Here is a 16,876-nt window from a genome sequence, read left to right on the forward strand (position 1 = left end):
TATTATGCTCAGGTGTAGTGGTGATGGGTCTCATTTTTGTGCTGATATTTTAATACAGATAGATGCTGCGTGAGACATAACCATGGAACCTACTGCATCTTCCCATGCCCCTGAACATCCCTCAATAACCTCCGCAAACCAGAAATAAGATTGGCTTGTCTGGAGATCTGCCTCTAAAAGTGTGTTTTTGGATTTTATTCCTGTCAGCAGTTCAAGGTGTCCTTTCTTCTATTATATTCAGATACTAGGGGAAAAACACCTTGGGTGCCTTTTATAAATAAAACAGTAGGGCCTCAGTATTCTTTGCGATGCTTGCCACCAGGGATTTCCATGTCTCAGCTCTCTGATGGTGTGCATATATTTGGATTCTGATGAGTATATTTCTTCGGGTTCCTCGTATCACTTGTGTACTACCACATCACTGTTTTTGTTTTCAGGAGTTGGCAGAATATTTTGTTCCATCTGAGAGTTATGTCAAACATGCCAGAGTAGGAAAAGTTTGATCTTCCTGGCCCATCATGCCAGACATACCTTATTATTTCTTTGAGATGCCAGAATAAAGACAACAGCTTTCTCTGCTCACAAAGCTTTGGAGAGGACGCATCCTCACATTGGAAAGATTTCCTTTATGTTGTACAATAGGAGTCTTAAAAAGCTGGGGGAGTCATTTTGCCCCTTGAATTTTTGACACTTGTTGTATCACTGCAGAGGCTGATATGTCCGCCTACAGTCACATCTGCCTTTGAGGTGTCCTTGAGCTCAATACAGAACCGCTACTTGTTCACCCAATTGTCAGTTTAATGCTGAAATATAAGTTGCAAATGTTCTGCACCCTTGTAAGGTTAGGGCTAGTCTCACATTGCCAGATCTATCTTCACAGTGCTGTGGAGTAAGGTCTGACTACACCACAGATCCATTCCAGCATAGGAGGAAAAAACACTCTTTAAACCAATCAGTCTTCTCGGGCAGCGCTTAGCTCTGGACGCTCTGCAAAATAGTCTCAGGAAGGAACTTGGTCCCAAAACGTCCCAGTTATAGAGTAAATGCTGCTCTTTGTAATTTGTAATTTTCAGCATGCAGCTTGCTAGCTCGGATGTTGTTGTTGTTTCCCGTAGCGAAGAAATTTTTAAAACGGCAACGCATCCAGTCATTAAATGGTTTGTTGATTTTCCTGTGAGAGGATTAGTGTCCAAGATTTATGCTAAACTGATGCAAATATCCATAGGAGAACTCCCAATACTAAAGATATGGGAACGAGAGCTGTGCCCTGAGGGGAACGTAATTAATTGGGAGACAGTTTGGGACAACATTTCCCACTGTTCCAAGAACCCAAATCACCAGCAGATCCACTTCAACATATGCCATAGGACATATTGGACTCCTCACAAGAGATACGTCTCTAAAGCCATTCCCACTCCCTATTGTACGTTCTGTCAACCTGAATTAACTGGAACTTTCCTGCACATGGTCTGGGAGTGTGAACAGGTGCATGAGTTCTGGAATAAAACAACATCAATAATATCTGATGTGATAGGATATTTAATCCCTACTGACCCGATTGTTTTGTTACTTAATGATGACTCTAAATTACTCCTGCTCGAGAGACAGAGGAGGATTTGGCTAGCCGGCTCAACTGCAACCAAGAAAATGATAGCTCAGCGCTGCCCCCCCACCCCTTCACCCACTCGCTTTGTATAAAACAGTGGTTGGCGTATTTTCTAGACATAGTTATGCTTGAGCAGCCTATGGAAAAGCACAGAAGCACAAATATCAGACCTAATGACTTCAGCGCCACAAGAACTAGAGGACTAGGCAAGGTGTGGTTTCTGTTTATTTGTTTCTTTTGTTTTCCTCGAGACCGCAGAGGGTGGGGGGGTGGGAGAGGGTTTTTGTTCTTGTTCAATTTGTGTTCATCTGTTCTATACACCACTTGACATTACCTGGCACATATTGTGGAATTTGTTGTGTATGTCTGGATGGTGCTAAAAAATAATAAAAAATTGATCTAAAAAAAAAAATGGCAACACATCAAGCAAAGCCTGACATTTGGCGTGTGGATATTAGGCTTTATCATGGAAATGTACTTCCGGTGATGCAGACTAGGTTAGAGCACAGTAGTCCTACTCATCTGTATTGCCTCCTCAAAGGCTACTATCAAGAGAAGGAAAGTCTAATTAACAAAGTGTTTGATGCAATTGTTTTTTTGATATTGTGTAAATTAACCTTATCTAATCGAACCCCAGTTACAGTAATGTCTTATCCAAAGTAAAATGTTGCAGACACCTTTTCGACTCCTTTAGCATAATTTATGACTACACTTTTTCCTTTTTGTGGCAGAGCTGTTGTCCTGTGTGTGTTTGCGTGTATGCAGGCGTGTGTGTGCATGTAAATGCCTGATTAAGTGCATTTTTCTTACAAGGTCATTTATCTTTGTAAAGCAGAATACAGCACATGGTCAATATGTGATTAAGTGGTACAGGCCAGTGCATTGATATCACGTCTCTGTTTGCAGGCCACTGCGGGAAGACGTTTGCAATCCTTCAAAGATTTCTAAGCAGCTCTGTCCCAAACACCAAGTGGCTCCTCGTTGTGGACGATGACACACTCATCAGGTATATTTTCATGATCTAGAAATGGGTTTTTCAACATAGTGTTTCACAGTGTCTTATTCTTTAAATGCCATGCTTTCATTTCTCTCAAAGAGTGACATTTATTCATGCATTTTGTAACAGTCAGTCTCAGCCATGAAAAGGTTTGCACAGTGAAAGAGAGAGAGGCTTGGAATTAAGTCATTTTGTGGAAATTAGTTCCAGAGATAAAACCATCCTGCTGAACATCTAAAAAGCTCAGTACATAATTCAAGTCCAGCTGGCTTCACTTTATATCCATCAGGTTGCCCCTCCATATGGAAGCCTCTGGCTGTGTAATAGTGCCTGAGGGAGAGCAGAGATACATATATATATATATATATATATATATATATATATATATATATATATAGGGACTGCAGATGAAAAGTAGTTATTTTTTACTAATTCTGACATATTTACATGGTGTTTTTGACAATGTTGTGAACAATGTTCATAAATATGCATGGTCCCTATCAAATCAATAAAATTAAAAAATATCACAGCTTCTAAATGGACAGTTTCATATGTGTGTACCCAAAGGGATGTGTGTATAATGATGATGAGTTTGATCTGTGCTTCCTGTAGCCTCTCCAGACTGCAGGTCTTGCTGAGCTGTTACAACCCCTCAGAACCAGTGTGTCTCGGGGAGAGGTACGGCTACGGCCTGAGCCAAGGCGGCTACAGCTACATCACGGGGGGTGGAGGGTGAGTTTTGCAGCTCGGATGCCCGGGGAATAATGATGAAAGATATACGCAAGCACAGGGACTATAACGTATGTAATGGAAAACCTGTAATCTGTAATTTACAGATAAACCATTTCAATTCAGTTTAAAATGACGTTGCTCCCTTGAGGGACATTGCGGTTTGCAGGCTGCATACTGTAATATTAAAGATACTTAATGAAAATATGGAATAACCGCATAATACAATAAACAGATAGTCATCACTTGATAAGTTAGGACAGGGAGTCAGTGCTTAATACTCTTAATACTACACTACGTCATGCAAACTGTTGGTTACTGCAAGAAAACCTATAGCACAAAAAAAAGACAACTCCATAAGATCCATAATTTCTTATTACATGCAAGAAAAAGTAGGCAATAAGCAAACGTGCTGTCAGCTGTCAGTGCTGGAGGAAGGCTGTACAATAGATGAATCTTGAGCTGTGTGAGAAACTCTATTTAGGGACACGTCACTTGCTGTGACACTTTACAGCACTGCAACTGCCAGTTTTCTCAAAGTGATATCTTCTAATAACTGTTTTGAGTGGCAACCCAAGATTTGTTTTTTTATGTGTAATTGCGTCGCTTTTCAAAGAGATGTCACATCACTGTTGTGCAGAGCTGATTCACAGAAAACCACATCTCCCTCTCAGCTTGATTTTCAGTTTCACTCACGACTCTTTCGCCCTCTCACCGACTGAATGAAATAAGCTAAGATGACAGCTGAAAGACACGCTTATTATTGTCTGGTCGTTTTTTAACATTTGCTTCTAAACTGATCATTTACAGTGCAGCTAAATCGGCTGTGTTATGTATCCATTTGAACATTTCTGTGTCTGTGATGCTGCAGTATGGTGTTCAGCAGGGAGGCTGTGGTCCGACTTCTTAACAGCGGCTGCAAGTGCTACAGCAATGACGCGCCGGATGACATGGTGCTGGGAATGTGCTTCAACGCCCTCGGACTTCCTGTCACACACAGTCCACTCTTCCATCAGGTTGTATTAACACTCTTACAATACATCCTGTGTGTGTGTGTGTGTGTGTGTGTGTGTGTGTGTGTGTGTGTGTGTGTGTGTGTGTGTGTGTGTGTGTGTGTGTGTGTGTGTGTGTGTGTGTGTGTGTGTGTGTGTTAGGGCTGCACAATATATAGTTTTTTTTATCGTCATCGCAATATCAACTGGCACAATATACATATCGCGAAAGGACTAGGAAACTAATTTTCTAACGATTAATCTTTCGACAAATTTTTCGATTAGTTGACTAAAAAAAAGTGTTTATTTTTTTATTATGTAATCGATTTTCAAATATTGCACCTGTCAATACACAACGAAATATTCTGGAGCCTATTTTGCCGTTAATACTGCCGACGTTGTCTTTGCTGTAATCAGATCAGTATATATTTATGTTTAACATGAAGTATATACTACTGCTTGAGTTCAGTAATCAATGGGAAACCTCCATGTGTCCAGACAAGGCTAGCAGCAGCAGCACCAGTGCCGCGTCAGAAAACGTTTCTGGTGTGTAAAGACATAGAAAATGCCACTCAGCCGCCACGCAACTGACACGAAACAGAAACGCCACGCTCACGCCACGCAGCCAGTGTGTAGCTGCTCGCGTTTACACTTGCATGTGCATGGCGGGGTTTAAAACATTACTGCCAAAGTCTAAGTAGCCTGTTTAACATCCAAAGACAGTCATTGTACTTGTCAAGAGTTAATAAACAGTACAGACTTGCTCGCCGTTTCATTAATAATCATTTACTTACGTTCAGAGGCGGCGTCTGGACTTTTCCCGGTGGGCCGGTAGTGTTTTGAGACCGCAAGGGCCGGTCTTATAATAGTTATACATCGCAAGTTCTTAGCAACACCATCCGGCGGCCTGGTGTACCGCGGCCACGCCACTGCCTGCTGGTCAAACTGTGCAGCCTCTGCTCAACTTGTACGGCGAAGTTACAGACCACTCTTTTACCAGCCTCCGCCATTTTTCAAATCAAAGCAGTGAAGGCGGAGTGGAGGGGGAAGTAAGAGGAGAGCAGATTAACCAGCAGGGCGCGCACAGCGCACCGACTGGTGTGGAGCTGAATTACAGAGAGCCGTTTGAGACAGGAGACCAAACATAAATAGGCGTTCGATAGTAAAACGACGACGTCGACTAAAAAAATTGCTGTCGATTTATTTTAATGGTCGATTACGTTGACTAAGTCGACTAATCGCGGCAGCACCAGAAAAGATGCAACATATTGTGATGGACACTCCATTACTGGAAAGAAAATATCAGTAGAAAACTGCACTTTAAAGTGTATGTCGTTCTTTTTTAGTGGTGCCTGTCATTGTCACTTCAATGTTCAACTTGTTCAATAAAAGAATGTTAGAAATGATTGTTTGTTTTAAATTCAACAAGCAATTTGTTTTATTTTAAAAGAATACTGAAAGCAACAGAAAGGCAGAACTGAGTACACTCTAATACCTGTTAATATTGTTATCGCGATATTCAACAACGTTATCACGTATCGCATATTTTCCTGATATCGTGCTGTGTGTGTGTGTGTGTGTGTGTGTGTGTGTGTGTGTGTGTGTGTGTGTGTGTGTGTGTGTGTGTGTGTGTGTGTGTGTGTGTGTGTGTGTGTGTGTGTGTGTGTGTTCCTACTGTATGGTGGTGAGACTGAAGTGGTTACCCATTTTGGAATAAAATACCATCCATGTATTTTCTTGCCAAAATATACTGGAAATAATTTCATTTATAATTTAATTATTTTATGGCTTGGGGGAAAGTAATCATTTTAGATCTCCTCAACACTGTTAAGTCAAAGGGGAGGTTTTGCAGTGAGATACGTGGCACCTTTGAACGATAAACTGCAAAGAAAGTTGAATTTCATCACCGGTTTTGCAGACTCATCACCCAGAGCTGAGAGAGACCTCTATCTTATTGGTAGTCGACAGCACACCCGGCCCATATCTGATATTCAGAGGCCCTGCACACCCTCACGGGTGTTTTCAGTTTAACTGGCTGATTACACCTCCGCTTAAGTTTAAGTCATCTTAGATCTCTGCACTTGTAATTCTAAGTCGGAGATATCAGGAATTCCTGACAGCCGCGATATCACCCATTTGGCAAAGAGAAGAAAAATGACTGCAATACTGGCAGTTATGTGAGGTTTCCCTTTCTTCCCATTCTGCTGACATGATGTAACTGCTGCATCATGTCACATTCACGTCGTATGGTATAACTTGCTACTGTTGACATCATTGGACAACTTAAGATGATTGCAGAATTGGTTTTGTGAAGGTTAGGAACATTGTGCAATGCCATTATAGTACTATATCAATTAAATAGGAGTTCAGTCACCCTGAATGATTGATCTGAATGGGCATCCATATCTGTTGACCTTTTCAGGCCGTGTTGTTGATTCGGATGTACAGTATATGAGCTTACAGACTAATAACAGCACACATATAGGCTTGTCATAGTAGGAAAAGCACAGGTGTTGCTGATAACATTATCAATGACTCTGTTCTGTTAAATCTGTTAATGAGTGAAATCAGCTGTGTGAGTGCACCATGAGTGTGTAGGATCCTTAATAAGATACCGATTTTGAAGAAGTTGACAAACCAATACATTGATTTAACCCAAATTATAGCTCCATCTGTCAGAGAATCAATTTGAATAAAATCAACAACTCAATAATTCAGTTAGTGGTGTTTTGTGCGGTGGAAAAATCATTTCTAAAAACACAATAGTTTCCATTGCTCAGTGTTCAGTATGCTGCATCTGTTTCAACATAAACGTACACTTTCATGCCTTCACTCTTGCTCTGTGTGCAGCACTTGCACGCAGTCTGTTGTGGCCGCTTCCAAATATAAATTACTGTACTTAATCTTACCTTTCAGGCGCGCCCAGAGGACTATGCCAGAGACTTCTTAGCTCACCAGGTGCCCATCTCTTTCCATAAACACTGGAACATCGACCCCATCGCTGTTTTCAACCAATGGCTTAAGAATGACCTGAGGGCAGAAGCTTCAGATGGACTTAATAAGAGCGCTAAGACAGAGCTATAATCATTTTAAGCACACAACTAGTGTGTGTGTGTGTGTGTGTGTGTGTGTGTGTGTGTGTGTGTGTGTGTGTGTGTGTGTGTGTTGTTGTGTGTGTGTGTGTGTGTGTGTGTGTGTGTGTGTGTTTGAGACTTCATGGCTGAGTTGCATGTTGAGGTTACTGTTATTTTGGAAATATGGATATAATATGTGTATATTTATATCATGTGAAAAATCTGAACCTTACAGAGGAAGATCTTCTCTAGGAGATATTGTATCTTTCAAAAAGTATCAGTAATGCTGTACAATGTGCTCTATTTTGACATAAAAGTATAAATATTTGAGATTTGCTTTTCTATTTCTTTGGAGGCCTAATTATAGGATTTAGTATTAACCAGTAATGTATAAATGATGAAGTTGTTAAAGGTTAATTGAGGCTAAGACTAAGATGGTGAAAAAGAGACTGTGTGGTGCAGCTAAATGGTATTAAAGATCTCTAAAGTATGCTGAAAGTTTGTAATTACTTCCGAAACATACCCAACATGGAGACCATAACTGCTTCTCAGGCAGATCAACGTCTTACCTTTACTTTTGACTCACCTAAACAACCTCATTACACTAAGACCATCTGTTTCTCAATGCTCTCTTTGACCTCAGTCACAGGAAAAAAAAAAAAAAAAGAGGAGCATAATTAGCCGATACACTGAGGTATGAGGTAGAAATGCGTTTTATCAACATCATTACCCATTTTTCATTTACATTTTTTTTTCTCACGAAATGAACGGTCTCCGATAATTCATTGGCGTGCCCAGTGATTTGCTGACCATTATTAAAGGTCTTTCAAAGACCTTGAGTCTCTGTTGAAGGATTAAACCTTTCTCCTGGCTGTTTGCCAAAATAAAAAATTAATTTGCGGCTGTAATGCTTCATTCTGAGTAAAAAAAAACAAAAAAAAACTGGAAATAGCTGCTGCCTCACAGTCGCAAAAGAAAACCTGAGGATTAGGAAAGGCTCTATTAATTACACTGGACTGATGAAAATTTGAAACGTTAATATGGGAAAAGTCATTACTGTCGGTCTGTGGAAGACGCACTGTAATACAGAAGATGTTCCTCTGCTCATAGTCTCTGTCAGTATCGTGGTGCTAAATTTACACTGTCCTAATAGCACAGTAGGCCGGCTCGAGTTCATGAAAAGCCTATTAGCCTCAGGCTTTTGAAGCAGTGCAGTAAGTCAAGCCGACATCTCACACACCTATGAATTGTAACCTATTTGCAGGAAACAAGTTAAATTCCTTGTGGGACTCACCCACACATAAAGTAATGAGTGGTGCTAAGACTGTACTTTGCACTGAGGGAGATCCTCTTCATAATTCTAAGTAGGTCCTCACAACATGCTTGCTCCGCCAATATTTCTAGCGTGTCAGCAACAACATCCCGTTAGGGTTCGACTTTGTCTGCGGTTGAATTTTATGCTTTAATCCTTGTCCAAAACAGAAAACTTTGTCAAGCGCTGCATTTAATCCGAAAGACATTCTCTATTCCCTGTTCTTTGAAGACACTGAGGTTATGCACTCCACCCCCTCAGAAGAAAATTGAACGGACGTTAAAAGAAAAATGTTTTTGGAATTTTGAACTGTTGGATCATATTCTTTGTAGATTGTATTGCCTTACATAAAGGTCTAAATGTTTCAAAGCATCTCCACACTGCCAGGTATAACACTCTGAAGGGGAAATACTAAATTCTTAATTTATATGACATTTTTTGGGCCTGAAGAAATCCTGCTCAAAAGAAGCACCATGTGCAACTTTGAACGCAGAGAAAATCCAACGTTCACAGAAAAGAAAGACATGACTTGAGAGTCCTCAGTAGTAAGAGCACCGCAGTCTAACCCTGCTCAGAACATCAGCTCTGCAGCTATGAACACGGCTTTGATCATCACTTTAGACACTGAAGGGATTTAGCATCATGTGCTTCAAAAAACACCACGGATGCCTAATCACAGTCTTTTGTGCCACAGTATTGCTCTGTGTACTTTTTTTCGCAAATATGTTGCCTTTTTATTCTCTTTGGTGTTATAATTCACAATTTTCATCCAGTTGGGGTGGTGATGTATTTCTTATTTTCTCATGATAATAACAAATGATCAAAAGCCGAGAATCGGCCCAATTCTGGAGAAGAGGCAGAATCTCTAATGGGTCTGTAAGGCTTTAATTGTCAATATTCATCCTCTGATCTCAATTGTAAAGGGTTGATTCACTCAAATTGCAAAAACTATCCTCTGGCTTACGTCTAGGTTTCATGTCTAGGTTGTGTGTTCGTCCAGGTGTTTAGTTATCTGCCTTTGACACTTTCTACCAAAGCAATAGTCACCCTAAAAACTGTGGGCTGCATTGCTGTGGATTAAATTGGGAACAGTGTTAACAAGGTGGCACCTACTGTATCAGACACTCCCTCTTCATCGATTTACCTTTACTCCTCTCTTTGAAGTCGTTAGCTCCATTACAAATAAACTGTGCAGAAAGTTCAGGTTCTCATCATATTTCAATGTCTGCCTTCATCTTTGTGACTAAAGATTTTGGTTCACATGGCTGGATTAATATTCATAAAGCTACATTTGAATAAAGCCGTGGAGAGTCCTGGCTGGAGAGCAGTTGGAAGATTTAGATTTTTCAGTGGTGACTGTTTGAACATGAGTGCGCTTTCCTCAGAGGATTCACTGTGACCAGCAGGGCCTCCAAAAATGGAGCAGATGAGAAGAGCCGCTGCAGTCAGTGCCATCTCAAATCTCTCACAGTTGGCTCAGCTGAGGCTTTTATCATCACTCAGTGATCTCACTTGTTGCCAATCTGTTTTCCATCCATTCAAGGGGAACAACAGTGACTGCACGGATCTCTTTAGCAAAATCAATTATGAGACGTGAGCCACGGAAACTTCATTCTCCCAAGTTACAGTAAGTTATCTCATTAGGTAAAAATGCAGCCCTGTGAGTACTGTAAAATACAATGATCACATTTCTGTTGTAGCATTTTAGCCATGCTAGCGGCTCTGACTGTTGTTGGCCACTGTGACCTCATGTCCGTCCCATTCTGGTGAAGGCGATGTGTCAGGAACGCCTGGAGGGAATTTCTTTCAACGTCCACTTGGACTCAAGGATGAACTCATTCGATTTTTGGTGGTCAAAGGTTAACTCACTCCAACAAGCCATCATGACACTGACTTTCTCCCCACATTCAAATCCCTTCTAAAACCCTACCATAGTCAAACTGGCATACTCATTGTAATTTTTATAGTATTTGTTTGTTGTTTTTTTATTGCTTTGTATATCTGCGTTGTCTTTGTTGTGCATCTGTTTTGATCTTTTATTATTTGTGCATGTTGGGTGTCCTTGAATGTCAAGAAAAGCGCCCATAAATTAAATGTATTATTATTATTTATTATTAAGGTCACTGTGACCTCACAAAATAAGTTTTGGCCATAACTCAAGAATTCCCATATTCCTATCCATTTTAAACTCAATGTCTGATAGGATAAAGTGATGAAGTGATGACATTTTATACCCTAAAGGTCAACTTCACTGTGACATCATAATGTTCCTGAAAAAAAACAACTTTTCTCTTGCCATTGTTCAACGCCATAACTCAGAACTAAAAGTGAAGACATTTGGTCAGATACTGAATTGGTAACACTAAGCGAACTAAGCGGCTGCTTAGGGCCCCGTGGCTACCAGAGGGCCCCCAAGAGCGCTTGAAATGTCTCATAATTGAGCTTATAACAGAGCCGGTCTATTTAAAGATAAAGTGTTGCTGATAATTGGTCCCACATTAGTCTTTAAATGCTTATTTGCACATTATGAGTGCTTAAACTAATATTCACAATACACAAGTTGGTTTTGTGCCAAGTGCAGTGGCAAAACGTTACAATGTGGAGAGTCCCCAAACCAAATCCTGCTTAGGGCCCCCAAAAGTCTTGGGCCGGCCCTGTAATCTTGGGTGCCCACCTTGAAACTGGTGATTGTTTAGATGATCTGTGCTGCCGGGTGAAGATGTGTAGGAAGCATCCGCAATTCATCAAACAAGATACCTAATATCTTTTTATTGAATTGCTTCAAAGTCTTTATTAAATGTATTATATGAGTCTAGACAGACACGGATCTTGACTAGTTGGTTTTTTATTTTTATTTTTACATGTTTTCAGTTTAGGGGTCAGATAGAGTGTGCAAACCAATTCATTCAAAACTCATATTTTAATATTTTCTCATTAATGTGAGACCACTGGCAATTAACACTCCCACCTCTCTGTCACACAAGACAGAAATGAGCCCGGCGGTGTTTGATGAGCCCAATGTGTAACTTTGTTAACAGTTTGATATCAGTGGGAACTTTCCCTGATACTAGCCGATCAAATGAAGTAGTGATTTTCAACATTAAGCATTCAAAAGGTGTTTCTCAGCCAGAGTCATAGCTTCACTTGTCTATTCGGAATAATGAAATCATGATAATGAATGTTGGCAAGGCTGTCGATGTATATGTATAATTCAGCGGTGTCCTTTAAGGTTAATATAATTGGGTCTGCACAAATTAGCCTCGCGGAATAAACTCAATGTCAAATTATAAAACTGAGCTTGAGAGGGGTCTCTTTAAAGAGGCAGAGTGGAGGGTGTTAAACGTGTGCAGATGTGCCGGTAAATGGGCAGGTTGCAGTTAAAGCATGCCAAGGACAAGCGTTGAAAGTCAAAACACTACCAGCTCGAACCACCGGCTACAATAGATTAGTTTTATAGCGACTTCAATAGTAAAATAAATAGTGTGCTGTCATAGTGTCAGGCTACTGATAGCGATGAAGATATTTCTGAACACTTACCCTCCACCAGCTGCTTATTCAAAAAAAAGAACAGATTAAATAAACCTGATTGTCCTTGCAGGGAAATGTATCTTGAAGGTGAAAGTCACAGCAGCAAGGACTCACACAAAAAAAAAACGCAGAGCAGGATTAAAAAGAAATATACAAAATTAATGACACACACCATGGTACAAAATCTTGTCCAAATACTGTAACCACAAATAAATAATAGGAACTAAGGAAAGGATAGAATGGGCATGTGAGGCAGTGTGTGTGTGTGTGTGTGTGTGTGTGTGTGTGTGTGTGTGTGTGTGTGTGTGTGTGTGTGTGTGTGTGTGTGTGTGTGCGTGCGTGCGTGCGTGCGTGCGTGCGTGCGTGCGATGCGTGCGTGCTGTCGCGTGTGTGTGTGTGTGTGTGTGTGTGTGTGTGTGTGTGTGTGTGTGTGTGTGTGTGCGCAGTGGAGACCCAGACTATCATTCTGAGTTAATCAGTTTTATTGGCAGGGGAACAACAGACTGCTTGTGTCTGTTGAGGCTGCAGCATGGGACACTGTATCATCTGCCTGATGGAGAGAGATGCTATTAGCTGTCCAGGATGCGAGTAGAGTCTGCTGATATACACACTCCCGGTATATGTAATTCCTTGTGTGATCAACTTTCTATGGACTTAAAAATATACCATAACACTAAAGATAAAATGGAAAACTGTGTCAACACCCAAAAAACCTCACCATACAGTAAATCACTATAATACCGCATTTACAGTTCAAAAATAACAGATGTTGGCAGCATCATCTTGAGTTGTTTTATGACCTGAATGTTAATGTTACTTTTTACATGTCCCCATGGCCTAATACAAAAAAAATATATATCTTTGTTGGTTCCTTCAACAGCTGTATATTGATGGTTGAATGGTCATCTTTGGTACTCTTCATGACAAGTAAACTGCACTTTATGTGTAAAAACAGCGGAGTGTGCCTTTAATGTTGAAATTCAATATATTCAATTGGGGGAATATTGGATAGGATAGAACAACACACTGCAATTCTGCTATTTAAAAACATCACATTAATTGTTAAATTTGCTTGTTTTCATTAAAAAAAAATGTTTTTTATATCTGAATAAAATATACATTTTCTATAGGCTCAGTCTGCCAGTTTAAAAAAAACAAAAAAAAAAAAATTCCAGTGCTGGTTCCGTGGGATCAGAATTTTGGAGAGTTGTCATGGAAACATTAATTGGTCATGTGACAAGGGCTGGGAAGTTGGCAGGACAGGCAGCCAAGTGACTACTACTCTGTAGTCTCTAGTACTCTGTTCCAGTGGAAATCACAATTGTCAGATTGACAGCACTCTAGGGGGCACCGGGGTAGGGGGACAGTGCCACCCTCTGCCCCCCCTTTTAGCCCCGCCCCTGATCACACGCCTTAGCAGTCATTTAATGATGTGGATGTAGGGAGTGTTGTTTTTTTACAGCCATTGGTGTAAAAAGTTACAAGGATTGGGGAGAGGCTGACAGCAGCTCTGTTGATAGTCATGGGCTCAGGGAACATATTAACTTTAACAAGCTTAGTTTGTGAGAAAAGTGAGAAAGGAGTGGGAGCACTTGATTATGGGAGCCTTCACCTCCATTTCCTGACACTGTATGAGCTGCACGTACGGAGGTGTGACACAGCTGCGGGATTAGGGGAGAGTTCGGTATTACTGTCATAAACCAAAATGTGCGCTGTATGATTTTGCTCCAGCAGTCAAACCCCACAAGTAACAACTGTCTGTCTTCCTTTCCTGCAGGACTATGCCATGTGTTTGCCTTGTACATTAATGTACACAGCCCTGCCATTGCACTTAAACTAATGGTGTAGGCATGGTGTGGTTCTGTGAGTTCATTAGCAATGCCTGTGGACAATTTGTCCTCTGAATTTGACCCGACCCAACTTTTAAGGAGCAGTAGGCAGCCACCCTGCTGCACCTGGGGAGCAACTCCAGTTTTGAGGCCAGTGTCCTTGACTGAGGCACATATTATATTCAGGTAATGTGTGTGCGAATAATACTGTTCAACACTGGTCTGCTTTTAAATGGTGCAAGCAAGGATACCGCCATTATGTTGACGGTGAGCATATTTGTTCAATATACCTGGAAAATAAAGAGTGCAAAGCGGCTCGTTGTGTGCAGGGGCCTTAGTAACATGAAGATGAAACTCGTCAGAATTCCTCCCCCACATGTTAACCCTCGTTTATCTTTGAGACACAGAAAGCAGAGAAAAATGGCCACCTGTTCACTTTCATCTCTGCATGAAATGTAATTATTTTGAGAGGTGTGGGTAAGTCGGAGCAGAACAAGTCGCAGCTACAGTCTCTGACGTGAAGAAAAGTCTGCAAATACTGCACCAGTTCATTTTACATTTTCGGAATCAAAAATAGGAGGTGGCTGTTTGAACTTCTCACTTGAAGTATTTCATTACCTAGAATGTAACATGGTGTTCGCTGAACTAAACTTTCTTTTTAATCATAGTAAGGTGACGGCGGAAGTTCTTTTACAGTCAGCTGTGAGCCCGGCTTTCACAGTACAGAGACCATTCAGGGCTGTTTAATGGATGCTTTGTGTATTTCTCACAAGGTTAGATTCAGTGCTCTATCTGTACTTAGATGAGCTCACCGAATGCCAACATTTTATTTGCCAGCTACACAGCTCCATTTGTAAAATCCAACTACAGTACTTCATCCATATGGACATGTGTTATTAAAGGTAATGTTCTTTTTCTGCATCAGTAACAGTGGCTGGAAAAACAAGAACCACTGACGGAAACAACATTGTATCCATTGGCTTGGATATGTTTCATTTTTAACATCAAAAGTTTCTGACTTTACTGTTGGAGGTCAAAAAATTAAACTTCAGAAAAGCTCATAATCCTTTTATGGCATGTTGTTTGTGGTATTTTATGTGGAATTAAATCAGAAAGCCTACAGATAAAAAGGCAATAGAAACAACAAGAAACTTCCGCCTTAATCTGATTTGCAGTTGATCTTTTTGTACACTTACTGTACAAAAAAATCTGTCATATTTTTTAAATCCTTGATCACTTATTGATGACCTAGTGACATGTATGTCCCAACCAAAATGCATAATAAAAATATAGACTTCAGTACATGATAGTTACTTATTAGCATGTGTGAGGACGTTTGGAGTGAAAGTGCTGGACCAGATGAATAACAATACCTTCAACTTATGACCTGCAGCCATTTAGCAGGGATAACATGGTGGGTGAAAGAGGGGGGAGCAGTTTTGAAACAAGCATTTTAATGAAGAGCAGAATTAAATATGAGTAGCCTGAGTACCCTGGAAGAATTCCAAAGATGAAATCTAAAAATCAAAAGGTTAATTGTGTTTGACTGTGAGCAGCAACTAGTATGGGTTTGTTGTTGATGTTGGTTCTTTGTCATGGTTGTGCAGTGAGAATTTTCACAAAGGCTGCACTCTTTAAACAGTTGTTATTTTGTGAATCTGCACCGTGATTTTGGCACCATGCAGAGAATGCAAACCTCATGAACACTCCCACCCCCGCTAAGTATGTTGACAACTGTTGGCAAATAACAAGCAGCATGGTAGCTACACCTGAATAGCAATGTCTTTCATACACACTGGATCTATATTTTGCTCTACATTTCTTAAATCATCCTATCATAAATGACATATTTGTTATAAGATTGTTTCTGTTCATTTTGCGTCTTCTGGTTACATTTATGGAAAGGTGCTGCAAGTTGCGGTAAAGCCATGTTTCTTAGTCAAGTCTAGATAAATATATGTTTTTAATATATGCAATTGTATTTTTATCCAAAGTGCTCTTTTTTTTTTGCATAAATCTTGTACGAACAGCATCATAATCGGCCCACAGTATCTTCCCCATGAACAATTTACTGTGAGATAAAAGCAGCAAACAAATGTAAATTATTAGGTATAATAAAGGGAAAACATGCATTTGCCCACTCAGCTGAACTAAAATAGCAGAGTACTGTACACATGGCAAATTGCAACATGGAGGGGGTCAGGGGTTGATTAAAAATTGCTTCAAATAGTTTCCTTCTGATGACGACTAAAATACACAACTGCTATTTAGGACTAAGAAGCTGGGGTCCAGTTTTTTATTGTACTCATTCCCTCATCACGTGGGACCATACTGTAGATGTAAGAGCTGTATGTGTGCTGCTAAAGTATGAAGGTAACAAGATCAAACACCCATGTGAGTTTTTTTTCAGTGGAGTTTGCCCTTCAGCAGCTGTGGCATGAAATGATAAAGACAGAGATGCTGGTCCTGTTCTAGTTTTTTTTGAGACCCGGTCAGGTTTTTTTTTAGCCTCTTTGTATTTCGACTGATCACAATCCTCTGATGCTAAAAATGTGTGTGAGTCAATAAAACCTTATTTTCTTTGAGTGTTTGCATCTCCAGTTTCACCATGTGACAAATGTGAAAGAATAATTATTGTGAATCATCAGGCGTGTTTGAAATTTGAATCAGACAAACGCAACTTTCAATGTGACTCGGTTATAATTCTTCTACAGCCAACACGTTAGTAGAAATACACAGATAACAGACACGTACACGTTCACAGTTTATGTCCCTTGTCTGTGTTTGTAATAACTCATGGTGCTCAGGG

The 16,876-nt window shown here is 40.3% G+C and overlaps 1 protein-coding gene across 1 annotated transcript in view; it reads left to right on the forward strand.

The window, feature by feature from the left end:
* b3glcta (beta 3-glucosyltransferase a) overlaps window positions 1-7,501 on the forward strand; it is an 84,536-nt gene extending 77,035 nt beyond the window's left edge. Inside the window, exons 12-15 of the mRNA XM_039781475.1 lie at window positions 2,513-2,612; window positions 3,216-3,335; window positions 4,204-4,348; window positions 7,241-7,501. Coding sequence (XP_039637409.1) covers window positions 2,513-2,612; window positions 3,216-3,335; window positions 4,204-4,348; window positions 7,241-7,408 — 533 coding nt within the window. The 3' untranslated portion in view covers window positions 7,409-7,501. The remainder of the gene's footprint in view (window positions 1-2,512; window positions 2,613-3,215; window positions 3,336-4,203; window positions 4,349-7,240) is intronic.
* Window positions 7,502-16,876: the final 9,375 nt, after the last annotated feature.

Source organism: Perca fluviatilis, chromosome 2, assembly GCF_010015445.1.
Source record: "Perca fluviatilis chromosome 2, GENO_Pfluv_1.0, whole genome shotgun sequence".
Lineage (NCBI taxonomy): Eukaryota > Metazoa > Chordata > Actinopteri > Perciformes > Percidae > Perca > Perca fluviatilis.